Below are 17,233 nucleotides of genomic sequence, written 5' to 3'. Positions count from 1 at the left end.
GTAACAGCTCTGTTTCTCCTAACAGTTGATTCTTTTAGAATCTCAAGATTTGAGAATCACTGTAGACATTTCTGTTTTTTTTTACCAAACATTTAAAAATTCTTCTGCTTGAGATATTGAGAATTCCTAGTAAATTCTTTTTACAAACCAGCATACCAATTTTTATACTATTAAGAAGGCATCTGGCCCGGGGATTTAGCTCAGTGGTTCCACTGCCTGCTTTGCAAGCTCAAGGTCCCTGGTACCAAAAAAAAAAGGGCATCTGATGTTGTCCTTATTGTGTGTAAGTGCGTTGTGTTTTTTTCTTCACTTTTTAGTGACAAAACATAAAGGTACTGAGAAAAGAGAATCACCATCACCAGCACCAAAGCCTAGAAAAGTAGAGTTATCTGAATCTGGTAAGTCTTGTTACTTTTTTCCTTTTTTTTTAAGTTAATTTTGCCCTTGCATATCTGGTCATTGTTTTCTGATTAAAGCTTAGTTAGGTTATGGTTACTGAGGAAGAACTAAGACTGAAGTCAGACCTGGTTGGAATATCTAGCATTAACACTTAACTACTCCTATTTAATTAATTCATTCATCTGAGTTCATTTTTTTCCCTCTGAAATGGGAAAAATACAGATTTCTGACAGTTAACTGTTTGATTTTCAGCCTGACCAGCCAGATAAAGGTTTAAGAGATTATTCTGTTCAAATATTGAAATTACCTATATGGATAACTAAAGAAACACTTTCTAAATGGGTCTGTCTTTCAGAAGAAGATAAAGGCGGCAAAATGGCTGCAGCCGATTCTGTGCAGCAGAGACGCCAGTACAGACGACAGAACCAGCAGTCTTCATCTGGTATGGTGCTGATTAGCTCTTCAGCCTTCATTTTAAAGTAATAAATGCTTAAACGATAACTGTGTGTAGTGATTATACTCAAGAAATAATTGTACCTACATAGAAATCTGGAGTGGGACAAAATTGTTTTAAAAATGAAAACAATTTAGGGCTGGGGATGTAGCTCAGCGGCACCGCACCTGCCTGGCAAGCGCAAGGTCCCAAATATGATCCCTGGAAAGAAACAAAAGAAAAGAAAATAGTTTAGCTGCATTTGGTGTTGCACACGTGTATTCCCAGCCCTTGGGAGGCTGAGGAGGGAGGATTGCCATGAGTTTGAGGCCAGCCTGGGCTACATATAAGTTCACAGTCAGCCTGAACTACATAGTGGACTCTTGTCTCAATAAAATAATCAGTTTGAAAAGGGAGGGGTTAATGCCCCCCCCCCCAGTATTATCCACCAAAAGCTTTTATTCCGAAAGTTTTTGTGCACATCCAGATAATATATGGGGTTTGTTTTGTTTTGTCTTGTTTTGGTACCAGGGGTTGAACTCAGGACCTTGCACCTTCTTTGCAAGGCAGGCAGAACCACTGAGCTAAATCCCTAGCCCTTTCTAAAAATTTTTAAGGTTCTTTCTAGGGGTTTTTTTTTTTTGCTTGTATGTGTGTTTATGCATATATATCTGTAAAATAATTAGGGAGTATTGCACAGGAGGTTCACCACAAGTTCGAGGCCAGCCTGGCCTGCATATTAAGTTCAAGGTCACCTTGAACAGCACAGTGAGATCCTGTCTCAAAAAATAAAAAATACTATTGCACAGAAACCTGGTTCTTTTATCCAGGTGCTCTGTTCTTATTAGCTTATTTGGTAATTGTGATGAGTAGGCACTACTTTTGCTTTTCATTTACAGAATGGAGGTCAGACTCTCCCACAGTAGCATTAAGAGCTTAGGATAGGATAACAAGAATCAGGTTATCTCCTGAGATACCTTCTTTTTTTTTTGGTACCAGGCTTCGAACTTGGGTCCTTGCGCTTGCTGGGCAAGCAACAGAACCACTGAGCTAAATTCCTGGCCCCCTGAGATACCTTCTTACTTGGTTATTTGGAAAATCACTAGATTTGAAGAGATACCTATGGGCCGGGTGTGGTGGCACATGCCTGTAATCCCAGCACTTGGGAGACTGAGGCAGGAGGATCACTGTGAGTTTGAGGCCAGCCTGGACTACATAGTGAGACGCTGTCTCAAAAAATTAAAAAGAAATGCTCATATACTATCATCTTGATTAGATTGTTCTGTGGAAATGATTTATTTTGTAGGCTCCTGAATATTTACATTGGCTTGGTTTGAAGTCATTGAGCAGTATTGATACCGTGCTTGTCCAAAACTGATGGATTGTCTACATTAACACTAGACTCAAAAAAGTTGGATGGGTGCTGTTAAGCACAGATGTCATGTAACATTTTTCTTTACTGTGTGATTGTAGACTCTGGCTCCTCCTCTTCCTCTGAAGATGAGCGACCCAAGCGATCCCATGTGAAAAATGGTGAGGTCGGGAGGCGGCGGAGACATTCCCCTTCCCGGAGTGCATCTCCGTCACCACGAAAGCGCCAAAAAGAGACTTCCCCTCGGTAATGACTTTTGTTTAGTGGTTTTTGCTGATATTACATAGCTATGATGAAAGTTCATAACTTAAAGGGTGGGCTTCAGGGTTATTTTAGAATTTGGTTCACTGAGAAGTCAGGTTTTGCTTGGGTTTTTATTTTTTGGGGTCTTTGTTTTCCTTTGTTGGGAGTTAATAGCATTGAATAAGAGCTTGTTAAGTTTGAAACACTTATATATATGACTAGGAGAATAAACCACTCGTGTAATAGTAGCATTAACTCCTGAGTATCTTTGAAAACTTAAAAATCTGCCCATCAGTGAGGTTTAACTCCATTGAAGTAAATAATTTAGTGAATGGAATTCTTGACATTTGTTTTTCTCCACTGCTCTCAGGATGCAGATGGGAAAGCGATGGCAATCGCCAGTGACTAAAAGGTTGGTTAGATACTACTTTGTAAATTAGGGTTACATACTAAAAGTTAGTGATTCAGTTTCTGAAATAGGTGGCCAGATCCCATTCTTAGAATGGCTGTGGAGAAATTTCAAAGTTGTCTTGATTTGCATATTCTTAGCATGTCTGATTAATGATAAGGGAGAATTGTGTGTAGATGTTCATTTCAGAACATCATTTGAACTTAGATTTAAAATTTGAATATCTAGTTACTCTTGTGGTAATTGCTTCAAATTACATCAAGAAGTACACATAGTTTTAGCGGCGTTTAGGTGTTTCCAAGACTAGGAAATCTAAACCCCTTAGATTTAATGGGGAGAGACTTTGTATTTGTGGTGACTTTCAGAGAAAGCAGGAAACTTTTATGAAGAAACTTTAAAAATACTAGAAGTGAAGGTAAGATTTCAGCTGTATTCAGGCTTTCCAGTAGTAGAAAGGGAGGTTGCATGTCATTTGAAACTTTTCATCATTTGTTATGTATTGTGACTGTATATAACATTTCAGAGCCAAATTTCAGGCCTCTCATAAGTGAGAAAATGGATCTGACTGTGGTAAAGTGAGTTTCTTAGGGTCACAAACTGACAAGGCCAGATCTTAAACTTTTGTGTTTGTTTGTTTTGAGGCAGGATCTCACTCTGTAGCCCGTGCTGACCTCAACTTCCCAAGTGCTGGGATCACATGTGTGCGCCACTACACCTAAAAGCCAGGAATTAGACTTGTACTTTTGGCATTATACATAGTAGTCTGTCTGAATCAGATTTCTGCTTTGAGGGGCATTAGTTGCCAGTAAATTTCTAAGTAGAGTTTGACTATCTGTTATCCAAAATGCTGGGAGTCAGAGGTAGTTCAGATTTTGGGTTATTTGCATAGACTTCCAGTTGAGCATCCTTAATCCAAAAATGTGAAATCTAAAACTTTTGAGTATAATAACTACTCAGAAGGTTTCAGATTTTGGAGCATTTGGGATTTTCACATTCAGGATACTCCTATCTAGTACATATCCTTGCTGAAACTTACCTCTTTTTTGGTGCAGCGCTGGGCATCAAACTCAGGGCCTCATACATACTAGGCAAGAGCTGTCTACTTCCCCCAGTCCTCTCTCTACCTCAGATTTTAAAGATGCCTCATTTAGGTAATCTCATTCATGAAAGTGCTTTCTTGGAAAGGCTCTCCTGGAGCCAGTAAGAGCAGTGTTTGTGATGGAACAAAGCTGCGTATTTATGTTGTAGAGGAAGGTGTTTTGATAAAATAAAAACCTTAAAAAGGTAAATTGGATGCTACAATATTCTTTTTTCCCAGCCACAGTGACCTCTGGCTTCTGTGAAATTGCGAATAACTAAAAATTGCTTTACAAAATTAGCTTACTGGTACAATTTTCTTTCATTTCTTTCCCCATTATGAAGTTACTTCCTATTCTGGAAAGAGATTCCTCACAACTGTGAAATCAAAACTAATGTTCATTGCCTTGCTTCAGTGTGTTTTTGTTTGGTTCTCATTTTTAAAACTATATTTACACTGGGCATCGGTGGCACATGCCTGTAATTCCAGCACTCAGGAGGCTGAACCAGGATTGCTGCAAGTTTGAGGCCAGCCTGGACTACATAGTGAGTTTAGGGCCAGCCTGAACTACATAGGGAGACCCTGGCTCAGAACTATTTTTAGTTATAGATTCAAATTCAGTCCTTACTAGAAATTGCATCAGTTGTCTAAGGTTTAGAGAAAAATTATTTGAACCAGAAGTTCAGTATCATTTTAGAAAGGGAAACAGGACCTGTTTTGGTTTTTTTGTTTGTCTGGTGGTTGAGTTTTTTTGAGACAGGATCTTGCTATACAGTTCAGGCTGTCCTGAACTTTCGGTGATCCTCCTGCCTCAGCCTCCTCAGTGCCAGCATTATAGGTGTGCAGCACCTTGCCTGGCTTCCTTAGTTTCAAAGAGAAACCAAGAGTTTCTTTTCTCTTTTTGTTTGTTTAGTACCGGGAATCAAATTCGGGACCTTGTGCTTGTGAGGCAGGTGGTGGAACCACGGAGCTAAATCCCCAGCCTGACCTAGCAAATTTTTGAAACTGATTCCATAAGAAGCATTATCCTGTTCTAAGCAAAAAAAATTAAAAATTTATTTGTATATGTTAACTTACCTAAAAGGTGACAGGTACATGTGGTATCTTGGTTCATGAATGCTATTGTTTGCAAACAACAAACAAACAAGCATTTGGCAAAATTTGGGAGTTTGTTTTTTGGGGGGTTTTTTGGGGTTTTTTTAATAAAATTTTTTTTTTTTTTTTAGTACTGGGGATCGAACTCAGGTTTTGCGCCTGCAGCAGGCGGTGAAACCACTGAGCTAAATCCCTGGCCCAATAAAATTTTTTTTAATCCCAGCCTACTCACCAGCCCTCTGGCAAAATTTTGTTTACAAACTCTGCATCAGGTGACAGACACAACTGTGGTCATCTTTTCCACACACACAAATGTGGCCATCTTTTCCAAAATTATAGAACAAATTAAATTCTTGAATCACTGTATTTGAATAAGTCTGTCTTGAGGCTGCTGTTGGCATACTCTTATCTATCTGGTGTGCCATTTGTATTGGTTGAATGTATAAGAGAGCTCAGAATTAAACTTTTTGTGTATGTGTGTGGTAGTTGGGATTGAACCACAGCCTTCCTAGTGAGCTATATGTCCAGCCTCTCTTATTTTGAGCAGGGCTAAGTTGCCCAAGCTGAGCTTGAACTTGGTGATCCTTCTGCCTCAGCCTCCCAGAGTGCTGGGATTACAAGTGTATGCCACCATACCTGGCATCTCGACTTTATTTTGTTCTTTTTGGTTTCTGTTTCAACTGTATTTTAACCGCATTGCCCCCAGGATAGGTTTGTTTCTGTAATTGCTTTGGTCATTTGTCTTCAGAATATTGTTTTTAGGAAATTGTTTACAACTTGAACAATGGAGACATTTTTAAACATTAAGAACTTGTAGCAGGGACCCCCAGATTTGGGTCTTAAAGTCCTGGCAGCTATTAACATTTTAAATTTTTGTATTAGAGACTAAATCAGTAGTTCCCACCAAGGAGTAAGAATCACCTGGAAAGTCTTTTCAAAAAACACCTGGCTGGGGCTGGGGATTTAGCTCAGTGGCGCCACACCTGCCTTGCAAGTGCAAGGTTCTGAGTTTGGTCCCCGGTACTGCAAAAAACAAACAAACAGAAAAAAACCACTTGGCTGTACTTAAACAGACCTGGTAGGCAAAATCTCGGTTTCTCAGGTGATTACAGTGTGCGTCCTAATTAAAAAGGAACAAATAAGAACCTTGTCTAATTTTTTTCACAAAACAATATGTATCGTTAACACAGATGGAACACTAATTTTTGTTTTTTAAAATGTTGACGCCTACCTAGAGTCTTGACCTATAGTTTGAAAAAAAGTAATAATAACTAAAAGTTTGTTTTTCTGGGGCACTTAATTAAATACCACTGACTCAAAAGCAACTGTAATTGTTTGGTTTAGTAGTAGACGGAGGAGAAGTCCCTCCCCTCCCCCCACCAGAAGACGCCGATCTCCTTCTCCAGCTCCTCCTCCTCGGCGGCGCAGATCTCCCACACCACCACCTCGACGGAGGTACTTGCAGATGCCAGTGGAGCAGCTCGGAAACTATGGCAGGACTGACTCTTATTAGAGTTGCTTACTTTTATATGAATGATTCCATTTATGAAAAGCCCAAAACATAGAAATCTCTAGAAATGGAAAGAAGATTAGTGGTGTAGGGGGTGGGGTGGGAATGGGGAATGGCAGTGGTAGGCACTTAAGGAGATCTAGGATCCTAGAACAGAGAAAGGACACTAGTGGAAAATAGGGCCAATATTGGTATTTTGATTAATACTAAGTACTGAGGATAATTTTACAGTTTTTATATCTTTTTTTAAATAGATATTTACATGGTTTTGTACAAAATCTTCACTTGTATGTGCCAGGCAGTGTTAGGTGCCTTAGAAACTTTACCTGTAGTTCTCAAGTAGCTTGTTATTCCCATTTTTCAGGTCAAGAAACTGAGGTTTGCAGTTACTAATCACCCAGGTGGAACAGTGAAAATATATTCTACAACATTCCTCCAAAACTGTCTTATTGTTGTTCTGATTATGGGTAGGGATTTATTTTGAGCTGGACGTCTGCAAGATTGGGCCTAATGCTGTGTTTTAGTCTTGATTCCTAAGGTACATCAGGGGTGTGTCAGAATTACACATTACAAGGAAGGCCAGGTTGGGCTTTTACGGAGGTAATATTGTGCCTACTGCTTGGCTTCCATTGAAAAGTGATCTTTTGAGACAAAGTGGGACATTTCTCTTTGAAAGGAAGTAGAAGTATCTTTAAAGCTTGTGCAGTGAGCTCTTGATTATTAATACAGAACCCAGATGCCAGTTCAAAGATGTCACCACATAGGATAGCCATTTAGAGCAAAGACTTCCTGAATGAGTTGGCCAGTGTCACTGGAGTCCAGCTGCTGCAGTTACATAGTAGTTATATGATGACAGCTGATTCTAAGGCTCACAAATTCCTCCCATTAAGTAGAAGACATAGTTATCCGAGATAAGCAAAGATTTTCCTTTGGTTTTGTTTTTTTTTTTCTCTAAATGAGAATAAAAGTATGGTGTGTCCACTTAGAAATACACTCCGTTAGCCCAGTACTAGCTGCAGGATAGCCATAACTATTGTTTACTCTGGTTTTCTGCTTTCATTGTCCTGATCCTGTTGGGCCATTCAGCTTAATGATGTGTGTTTTTCCTAGGACTCCCTCTCCTCCCCCTCGTCGGCGCTCACCTTCCCCGAGAAGATACTCTCCTCCCATACAGAGGAGGTACTCTCCTTCTCCACCTCCAAAGAGAAGAACGGCTTCGCCCCCACCCCCTCCTAAGAGAAGGGCATCGCCATCCCCACCACCAAAGCGCCGGGTCTCCCCCTCTCCACCTCCCAAACAAAGAAGCTCCCCAGTTGCCAAGAGACGCTCACCTTCTCTCTCATCAAAGCATAGGAAAGGGTCTTCCCCGAGCCGTGCTACTAGGGAGACCCGGTCACCACAACCAACCAAACGGCATTCTCCCTCACCGCGGCCTCGAGCTCCTCAGACCTCAAGTCCTCCACCTGTTCGAAGAGGAACATCGGCATCACCCCAAAGAAGGCAGTCCCCATCTCCAAGTACCAGGCCCATTAGAAGAGTCTCCAGAACTCCAGAACCTAAAAAGACAAAAAAGTAAAACTATTTCATGCTTTTTTTGTTAGGAATACTTAGTTGTGTGCCTCTTTATGAGGAAACTTCTCTTCCTTTATTGAGAGGTTACAGGAAGTAATAAGCTATGAATATAAACTATTAAAAGACAGCTGGGCCCGGGATTTATTAGCTCAGTGGTTCTGCCGCCTGCCTCGCAAGCACAAGGACCCGAGTTCTGTCCCAGTACCAAAAAAAAAAAAGACAGCTTTCAGATCATATTCACAGATTCTTTTCCATTTTGAGAATAGTTCTGTATGGTATAAATTGAATGGCATAGAATAATATCTGGTTCTTAACTAGTATCAGGTTTTTTGAGAGGTATGCTTCCAAAACAACCAGTTCCTGTATGTGGGTCTGATAGAGATAAAACCAGTGTTAAGTGAAATGTAAAGAATTGGCTTTACTTGCTGGGAATTTAGCTCAGTGGTGCTACCGCCTGCCTCGCAAATGCAAGGTACTGAGTTTGATCCCCGGTACCAGAAAAAAAAAAAGAATTGGCTTTGCTGATTTCATACAGGTAACATCATGAATAGAATTGAGTAGAAGATTGTAGGACTCAGTACTTACATGATGTATATTTAATATGTGAGCCAGGCTTAATGGCAATACCTGTAATCCTAGCGCACTGGGAGGTGGAGGCAATAGGATTATAAGTCCAAGCCCGGCCTTGGGAAATTTAGTGACTTAGTGAGACCCTGTCTCAAAATAAAAAAGGGCTCGGGATGTAGCTCAGTCAAAGTTAGTAGAAATAACTGGCAAACTAAATGCTATAAAAAATTCAGAGGTGGTGACTTGATTATATAGTGAATTGTGGTTGATTCTTTTCTTGAGGAATGGAAGTCTCTTCTCAGTACTGTTACTTTTTCTCCTCTGCATCTAGGGCTGCCTCACCAAGTCCACAGTCTGTAAGAAGGGTTTCCTCCTCTCGTTCTGTCTCTGGATCTCCTGAGCCAGCAGCTAAAAAGCCCCCAGCACCTCCATCCCCTGTCCAGTCTCAGTCACCCTCTACAAACTGGTCACCAGCTGTGCCAGTCAAAAAGGCTAAAAGCCCAACGCCAAGCCCATCACCAGCCAGGGTGTGTATCTACCTTGTTTTGGACAGCCTTTGTAAATTTGTATATGGTCATTTTGAAGCAGAGGTATTGAGCTAGAATATTAAAACACTGGGGTTAGTGTTTTTCCCTACATAAGTCATAAAACTGGTCTTGAACAGGTTTCTATATTGTGTAGACAGTGGTTTAGTTGACTGAATTGTACAAGCTAACTGGATTGTGAAGGATCTTAAGCAATGTCTTAGGTGAAATTTAAAGAGTTAATAGGGGATCCCTAGCACTAAAAAACTAAAATGAGATTATAACAGTATTTTGCATAAATTTGGTATACAGTTCCTGACTTAGGATGGTTCAGTTTAGAATTTTTAGTTTACATTGAGTGTGAAAACCATATAGTGTTTTGAGTATATTTTTTTGGTTGTATATTTTCACCTTACAGTAGGATTACAAGGTTTATTGAGATGTAACCCCATCAAAAATAGAGGAACATTTATGTGCAGTAAAGATGAACAGACCCATCTCCACTGTAAAGATAGGTGAAGTCAGATGGTGATGTGACATTTATACAGGCATGTGTTAGGCTAATGGGGACCATAGTAAAAGCCTTCTGTGGGATAGGTGAGTATTGTCAGTGATTGAGAAGATATTCCCGCCTAATCTTCACGTTCAGGAGGTGGAAGTCACCTTATCTGAAGTTGGCCCTTGGCTCCATTCCTGGTGACCTGGTTCACATAAAGTGGGGAAATGTGGCTTAATACAAATTTAGTTGGGGAAAATTGTAGGAATCAGTTATCCTCAAGCCATTTACTATTCTTAGAATACTGTATATGGAGTATATGTTAGCTTTCAAGTGTTTCTCATCTCTAGGAATAGTTGTTTTTTTTTTTTTTTTTTTGGTACTGGGGATTGAACTCAGGACTTTGCGCTTGAGAGGCAGGTGGTGGCACCACTGAGCTAAATCCCTGGCCCTCTAGGAATAGTTTTCTTGGTGGCAACTGGCCTTATATCTTTTTTCCTACCCTGAAGCCTCTGTGGAATTTGGAGTTTTGTCTATTATTCCCTTGAGGAAATAAAATGTTCAATTGAACAGAGTTTTAATCAGATTGATTATATTTTCCTTCTGGATTTCTAGAATTCAGATCAAGAAGGAGGTGGGAAGAAAAAGAAGAAAAAGAAGGACAAGAAACACAAAAAGGATAAGAAACACAAGAAGCACAAAAAACACAAGAAGGAAAAGGCTGCTGCTGCAGCCGCTGGGGCTCCTATAACCCCCGCAGCCATTGCTGCCACAACCACATCAGCACAGGAAGAAACCGAGGCAGCCACAGAGCCGAAGAAGGTATTTACAGACTGCACATTTTGTCTCACTGTTTATACGCTGAGTGAAATCATTTGATTTTGAGAAATAGCTGGTAAATCAGTTTTTCTAATCCTCGGCTCCCTGGCAGCCATATTACAATCTATTTCTTGATGACCTACCAAAAACAAGAATTTGTTGGGGCCAAGGATAAGAACAAAGAGGGCTGCCAGAAAGCTCAATGTGATCAGTTTTATTTTTTGATATTTTTGATGTCGGGGATCAACTAGGGGCGTGCTCATTCTAAGTACATACTTAATTGAGTATCACTCAGTTATACCCCCCATCTCTATTTTTATTTTATTTACTTATTTATTTTTGGTACCGGGGATCGAACTTGGGACCTTGCGCTTGCGAGGCAGGCGGCGGCACCACTGAGCTAAATCCCTGGCCCTCCCAGCTACATTTTTTAAGTAACGTCTGTGAAATAAATTCACCCATTTAAAGCATACAGTTCATTGATTTTTAGTATATTCCAAGTTGTATGCTCACCACCACAGTTTGATTCTGCTCTTGACTCAGCGTCTCCCACTGGTATCTCAAGACTTAACACCCTGACAACCATCCTGGGTTTTTCTGGTTTTTTTAGGAGACCGAAAGTGAAGCTGAAGATAACCTTGATGACTTAGAGAAGCACCTGCGGGAAAAGGCTCTGAGATCCATGCGGAAGGCTCAAGTGTCCCCACAGTCCTAGGTGGAAACGTTTGTTAGGATGTAAATTTTACTTGGTTTGTACTCAATTCAATTTCAAAATTGCTAAAATGTGTTTGAGCTTTAGACTATAACATTTGTTGTAATAATTGCTAGGTTGAGGTTCACCGTGTAAAAAAAAGGGGGGGCATGGATTTACATTGCAAAAGGTGTCCACAGTGTATTAGTGACATTCTTTCATGAGAGCTGACATAAATTCATTTAGAGTAAAATATTTTAAGCCAAAAAAAAATCTCTTTTTTTAAAAAAGGGGTTTAAGTATTGTTGGCATTCTTATGGTTTCTTTAAATGCCCCTGGCTATTCCTAGGGGGGCTTCCCCCCCTCATTTTTCCCCCTTTTCTTTTATCTTTACTTTGTTTTTTTTTAATCATTTGAGTCTTCATGCCCATTTAAGTTGTGCTTCCAACCTTGTATGGTTTGTAAGCTTGTCCAGAAATAAGACCACTGTTGAAGGTACCACAAAAGTATAAATGAATATTCTAATGCCGCGATCTTTCCTGTTGCCTGTGGAATTGCTGCTGAAATAAATCAGGATTTGAGCTCTAGGATGAGACAGAAAAATGAAAGCATGTTTTCCAGGACACTAGGTTTATATGGATGTGTAACAAGTTGATTCGGAACAGTGGAATTTGATTCCATCCTGTTCGGGTCCTGTCCCCCACCCCCACTCCCCCAGCAGCCCCCTGCCTCCTGCCCCTCCCCCCTTGTAAAGACAGTTAATTCCTCCCAGGAAGGATCCTTCAGCTACATGAAATTTTTGTTTGCTGAAATGTCATGGCTCCATTCATATTTTTGTCTTATTTTTCCAATTCAGATATATAATGTTCAGAGCTCTTGTATTGGAAGCTGGAAGGGCCCGGACTTTGAAATAGTGTCTTGGTTTCACTGTTTTTGTTTTTTTGTTTTTTTTTTAAACTAAAGCTATATGAAGCTTGTGGATTAAACAATAAATTTCTAAATTTAAAAATGTTTGCCACTCTTATTTAAATAATTACTATGAGTACTATAAAGAGAAAGTGCAAGATACAGTAAGAAAATGCAGACTAGGAGAGTCACTAGGTGAGGAGAGTGGGGGAGAACGTGGAGGGAGCCTGACACTGCCCCAGAAGGAAATGAAAGCAAAGGAGTAACTGGAGCACTGTAAGTGCATGTGTGCGGTTTGGCTGCTCACTAGTCAGAAATTTGGAATTGGTAACTACGTAAGTGTAAAACAGCAACATTCTTGTGAAAGAAGTAAAAGCCGGGCATTGCTACATACCACCATGTCCCTGCACTCAGGAGCATCCCTGGGAGTTCCAGCACCCTGGGCTACACAGGGAGACCCTGTCTCAGACAACCAAATGGACTAAAAGGAAAATTTTGACACAAGAGATCTAAATATTTACACCCTCGGCTAGGGATTTCCCCTTCTCTGAATTGATGGCATATGGGTAGTTGATTTGATTGCCTTTTCTGACAGTTGAAGCAAAAATAGGAGCAATGTGCCTACAGGTGTTAATTTCAGGAACGCCTAGCAGGTGTTTACCTAAAAGAGGACAGGAAACACTTTCAGGAACGAGGAGTAGTCTGGCAGCTACCTGCATTGATGCAGAATGTGGCAGAAACAGGATGGGGTACCTTGTGTGGGGCCTGAACTAGGGTAATCTGGGGTTGCTCCATGATTGATGGAAAACTTTGTGCAGCAACTGAAGTTTTCAGGGCTCTTCTGTATAGCTTCCTTTTGATTCTCTAATTCTTTGGTGCAGGAAAAATGAATATCCCATTTCTGCAATGACTACTGACTTAACCTTCAATATGAACAAACCAAGGGGAATCATTGGAGTATTTTCATCTAGCCATTTATTGATTGAATCCATTTTTATTCACATAAGCCACTTCACACTAGGCTTGCTTCCATCCCCTTAAGTGCTCTTGTTACAGTTAACCAATGCCAGCACGTAGAGGCTGAGGCAAGAGGGTCACAAGTTTGAGCCCAACCTGAGCAGCTCAGCAAGGCCGTGTCTCAAAATTCAAAAAACTAAAAAGCGCTGGGGATGTAGGTGAGTGCAAAAGTCCTGGATTCAATCCTCAGCACCACAGAAATAAACACAGAAGTAACCTTTTACCAAATTCTGGTTTTTTTGGTTGAAATAGTCACTATGTAGCCCAGGCTGACCACAAACTCCGGGTTACCCTTCTGCCTCAGCCTCCCAGGTGCTGGGATCACAGGCGTGTGCCACCACACCCAAGCCCCCAGGATATTTCTTATGCTACCACCTGGATGATCTCTGGAATAGCCAGGCCAGGCTCACATCAGTGTCCCAGTTTCTGCCAGGCTACTCCAAGGCTTGGTGTGAAGAGCCTGAGCATTTACAGCCCCTGTTGGAGGTTTCCCCTTCTCTCTGTCTACATACTGGACGGCTGCCTTGGTGCTGGTGCCTACATGACAGGAGCTAGTGTCAGGGCCTACCAAGGCTCAGTCCTGTGGCAGCTCTTCAGGGAATATGTCCAGCAGGGCTGCAGCATACTCAGCAGGCTGCATGGCCCAGGAGAGGGTGCCTTGGTCCATAGTGCCTCTGTGAGCACACATCAACACTCAAAAATTAATAACCTTGTACATGAATAACACACAGAAAAAAGAGAAAACCCCCTTTGGAAAGATATCCCTTGTTCTTGGGTAGAAAGAACCAATATAGTGAAAATGGCTATGCTTCTAAAATCATTACACAGATTTAATGCACTCCTGGATCAAAATCCCAATAGCATATTTCATAGAATTAGAGAAAACAATTCTAAAATTCATTTGAAACCAGAAGAGACCTATAATAGCAAAAGCAATTCTGGGCAACAATGGCAGGGTAGGGGGGGATCACAATCCTTGACTTGAAATTATACTACAAAGCTATTGTGATAAAAACATGATACTGGCAAAAAAACCCAACAAAAAATAGCCAGATCCAAGGATCAAAGGAACAGATTAGAAGATACAGAAACAACTCCAAACATATTCAACCACCTTATCTTTGACAAAGGAGCCAAACACCTTCACTGGAAGAAAGATAGCCTCTTTAATAAATGGTGCTAGAAAAACTGGCTTTCCACATGGCAAAGATTAAAACTAGATCCATATCTTTCACCATGCACTAAACTAAAACCAAAATGGATCAAATATCTAAATATTAACAAATACTAAATGCTGGAAGATAGGTTAGGTAGAACTCTTGAAGACATTGGTGTAGGCAAAGACTGAACAAAACCCTGATTGCACTGATACATCACAATGAGTCAACAACTGGGACCTCATCTTATTAAAAAGCTTTTACACAGCAAGAGAAACCAACAGAGTGAAGAAACAACACATAATGTGAGAAAAAATTTTGGCCAGCTGTTCTTCAAAGGACTAATATCTAGAATATATAGAGATCGCTTCTCGGCCTTTTGGCTAAGATCAAGTATAGAATATATAAAGAACTTAAAATAATCAGACCCCTGAAATTTAAAGACCCAATCCGAAAATGGCCATCTGAAATGAATAGATGAAGAAGTAGAAACAGCAAATAAATATATGAAAAAAATGTTCGACATCACTGGTTATTTGAGAGATACAAATTAAAACACTGAAATTCCATCTCCAGAAAGAATGGCTGTTATCAAGAAATTGACCAATAACGTGGTAGAGAGGCTGTGGGGGAAAAGGAACCCTTCTTCACTGTTGGGAGTATAGACTGGTGCAACCCCTGTGGAAGTCAGAGTGGACCTTTCTCAACTAAAACTTGTGGTTCCATTCAGGCCAGCTGTTCCCCTTTTTGGTATCCTCCCTAAAGAATTAAAAGTTTCATACCACAGTGATATATGCATACCTATGTTTATAGCCCCACAGTGTGTAATAGCTAAATCTTAGAAACAGCCCAAATGCCAATTAACTGATGAATGGATAAAGAAAATACGTTTTTTAGACAATGGAGTGCTACTCTGCCATAAAGAATGATAAGCTTGAGACATTTATAGCTAAATGGATGCACCTTGAGACCATACTCAAATGAAATAAATTGGCATGTTTAAATGCCACTATTTCTCTGGTGTGAGAAACCAAAAGTGAAATAAGGACCAAGATGTATCATAGATATTGGGAAATGGGAAGAAAATGTTCAAATGAGAAGGGCAACAATGGAGGGGGGAGGGGGAGAGGAAAGATGAGACAAGAAAAAAAGGAGAAAATAGAAGGAAAAAATGGAAACAAAGCTTTTATAAATAAAGGGAAGAGGGGTTTAAGGGTGGGAATGGGGAAAAAAAAGATAATTCCCTATGATGAATGCGATCATTATGTGTTTCTAAAATGTGCCAATAAATGTTTTGCTTCAAAATAAATATGCTTGGTAATGCATACAAAGGAATGACACCACAAAGAAGTTCCTGTTTTGACTAAAGCGATATGTATCTGTTCTAGTGATTGGGGAAAATTTTAGTTTAGATGATTATAAAGGATCTTAGGTCATACCCCTATTCCTATGCCATTTTTCTCTTTAAAATATAATACACACACAATATATATATCACCTGGCATACAATTCACCGTATAAAAGTGTACAATTCCATGGTATTTAGAAGTTATATATATAAAAAAGAAGTTATATAACCATCACCACTGTCCCAAACCTATCACTCCCAAAGACACTCCTGGACCCTTAGAGTCCCTTCCAGTGCCTCTGACAGTCCTCCCAGCCCAAGCACCTGAAAACTACTTTCTGTCTATAGATTGGCTATTTGGGATCTTTCATTGGAATCATGCGATGTGTGGCCTTGTATATCTGGCTTCTTTCACTTAACATAATGTGTTCAAGGTTCATCCATGCCGTGGCTTGTAGTAGTACTTCATTTCTTCTTATTGCTCAATAGTGTTCCTTGAATATACTACCTTTTGTTTATCCACTTACCAGTTGATGGGTAAGTGGGCTGTTTCCATGTTCCCCTTCTTAGAAATTAAGCTATGAGCATTTCTGTACAAGCCTTTGTGCAGGCATATGTTTGAAATCCTCTGGAGTATTTAATCCCTAGCAGTGGAATTGCTGGGTCATATGGTAACTCTTACCTTTAACTTTTTTAGGAACTGCTGGACTACTTTCTAAAGCAGCTGCACCATTTTACATTCCCAGCAGCAGTATACAAGGGTTCCAATTTCTCCACATCCTTGGCAACCCTTCTTAGAATCTATCATTTTAATTATTGTTATCCCACTGGATATGAACTGCTATCACAACTGGTTTGATTTGCGGTTCCCAGGTGGGTAATAATGTGGAGCATTTTTCTGTGAGCTGCTAGGTGTCTGCCAGTGAGAGCTGACTCCCATCTCCATGAGAAGGTCCTGGGTACAGGGCCGGGCCTCAGAGCCTCTGTGGAGTGGAGCCAGTGGTGCATCTGGGAAGTGCTTTGTCGGTCAGTTGTCATTCAGTATCTGTGCGGGATCCCTTTTAGGACCCATTTCCTGCTGCTGCCAAAATCTGAGGATGCTTAAGTCCCTTATTTAAAGCATTAGCCTGATGTGGTGGTGCACCCCTGAAATCCCAGCACTCAGGAGGCTGAGGCAGGAGGATGCCCCAAGTTCAAGTCCAGCCTGGGTTATATAGTGAGTTCAAAGCCAGCCTGAACTACATAGTGAGACTCTGTCTCATAATTAATTAGTGGGCTGGGGATTTAGCTCAGTAGTTTCGCCACCTGCCTTGCAAGCGCAAGGTTCCAAGTTTGAACCCTGGTACCAAAAAAAAAATTAATTAGTAAGCAAACAAATAAATGAACAGCGTAGTATTTCCCTATAACCTACACAGCCTTCCCATTCACCTTAAATAAACTCTAGATTAGTTATATTCCTAGTGAAATGTAAATGCTATGTAAACAGTTGTGTTGTCTAAGGAAAATCACTAAAAACTACATGTTCTCTAAGTACAGGCAATTCTTTTCTGATTATTTTCCATCTGAGATTGGTTGGATCGCAAATGAGGACTCTACA

At 40.4% G+C, this 17,233-nt stretch overlaps 1 protein-coding gene across 13 annotated transcripts in view; it reads left to right on the top strand.

The window, feature by feature from the left end:
- Positions 1-12,217, top strand: part of Srrm1 (serine and arginine repetitive matrix 1) — a 32,682-nt gene extending 20,465 nt beyond the window's left edge. For 7 of the 13 annotated variants that reach the window (XM_087215555.1, XM_004850599.4, XM_004850597.4 and 4 more), the window contains 9 exons: positions 318-398; positions 755-841; positions 2,306-2,450; positions 2,818-2,859; positions 6,374-6,484; positions 7,650-8,111; positions 9,010-9,205; positions 10,314-10,520; positions 11,128-12,217. In XM_087215555.1, the coding sequence (XP_087071681.1) occupies positions 318-398; positions 755-841; positions 2,306-2,450; positions 2,818-2,859; positions 6,374-6,484; positions 7,650-8,111; positions 9,010-9,205; positions 10,314-10,520; positions 11,128-11,232 (1,436 nt within the window). In that variant the 3' untranslated portion in view covers positions 11,233-12,217. The remainder of the gene's footprint in view (positions 1-317; positions 399-754; positions 842-2,305; positions 2,451-2,817; positions 2,860-6,373; positions 6,485-7,649; positions 8,112-9,009; positions 9,206-10,313; positions 10,521-11,127) is intronic. The other 6 variants (XM_021263078.2, XM_021263077.2, XM_087215554.1 and 3 more) reach the window with 4 other exon arrangements.
- Positions 12,218-17,233: the final 5,016 nt, after the last annotated feature.

Source organism: Heterocephalus glaber, unplaced genomic scaffold, assembly GCF_053883595.1.
Source record: "Heterocephalus glaber isolate CG9 unplaced genomic scaffold, H.glaber_assembly_v1.0 deba00001452, whole genome shotgun sequence".
NCBI classification, from domain to species: domain Eukaryota; kingdom Metazoa; phylum Chordata; class Mammalia; order Rodentia; family Bathyergidae; genus Heterocephalus; species Heterocephalus glaber.
This window is presented reverse-complemented; position numbering and strand designations above follow the sequence as displayed.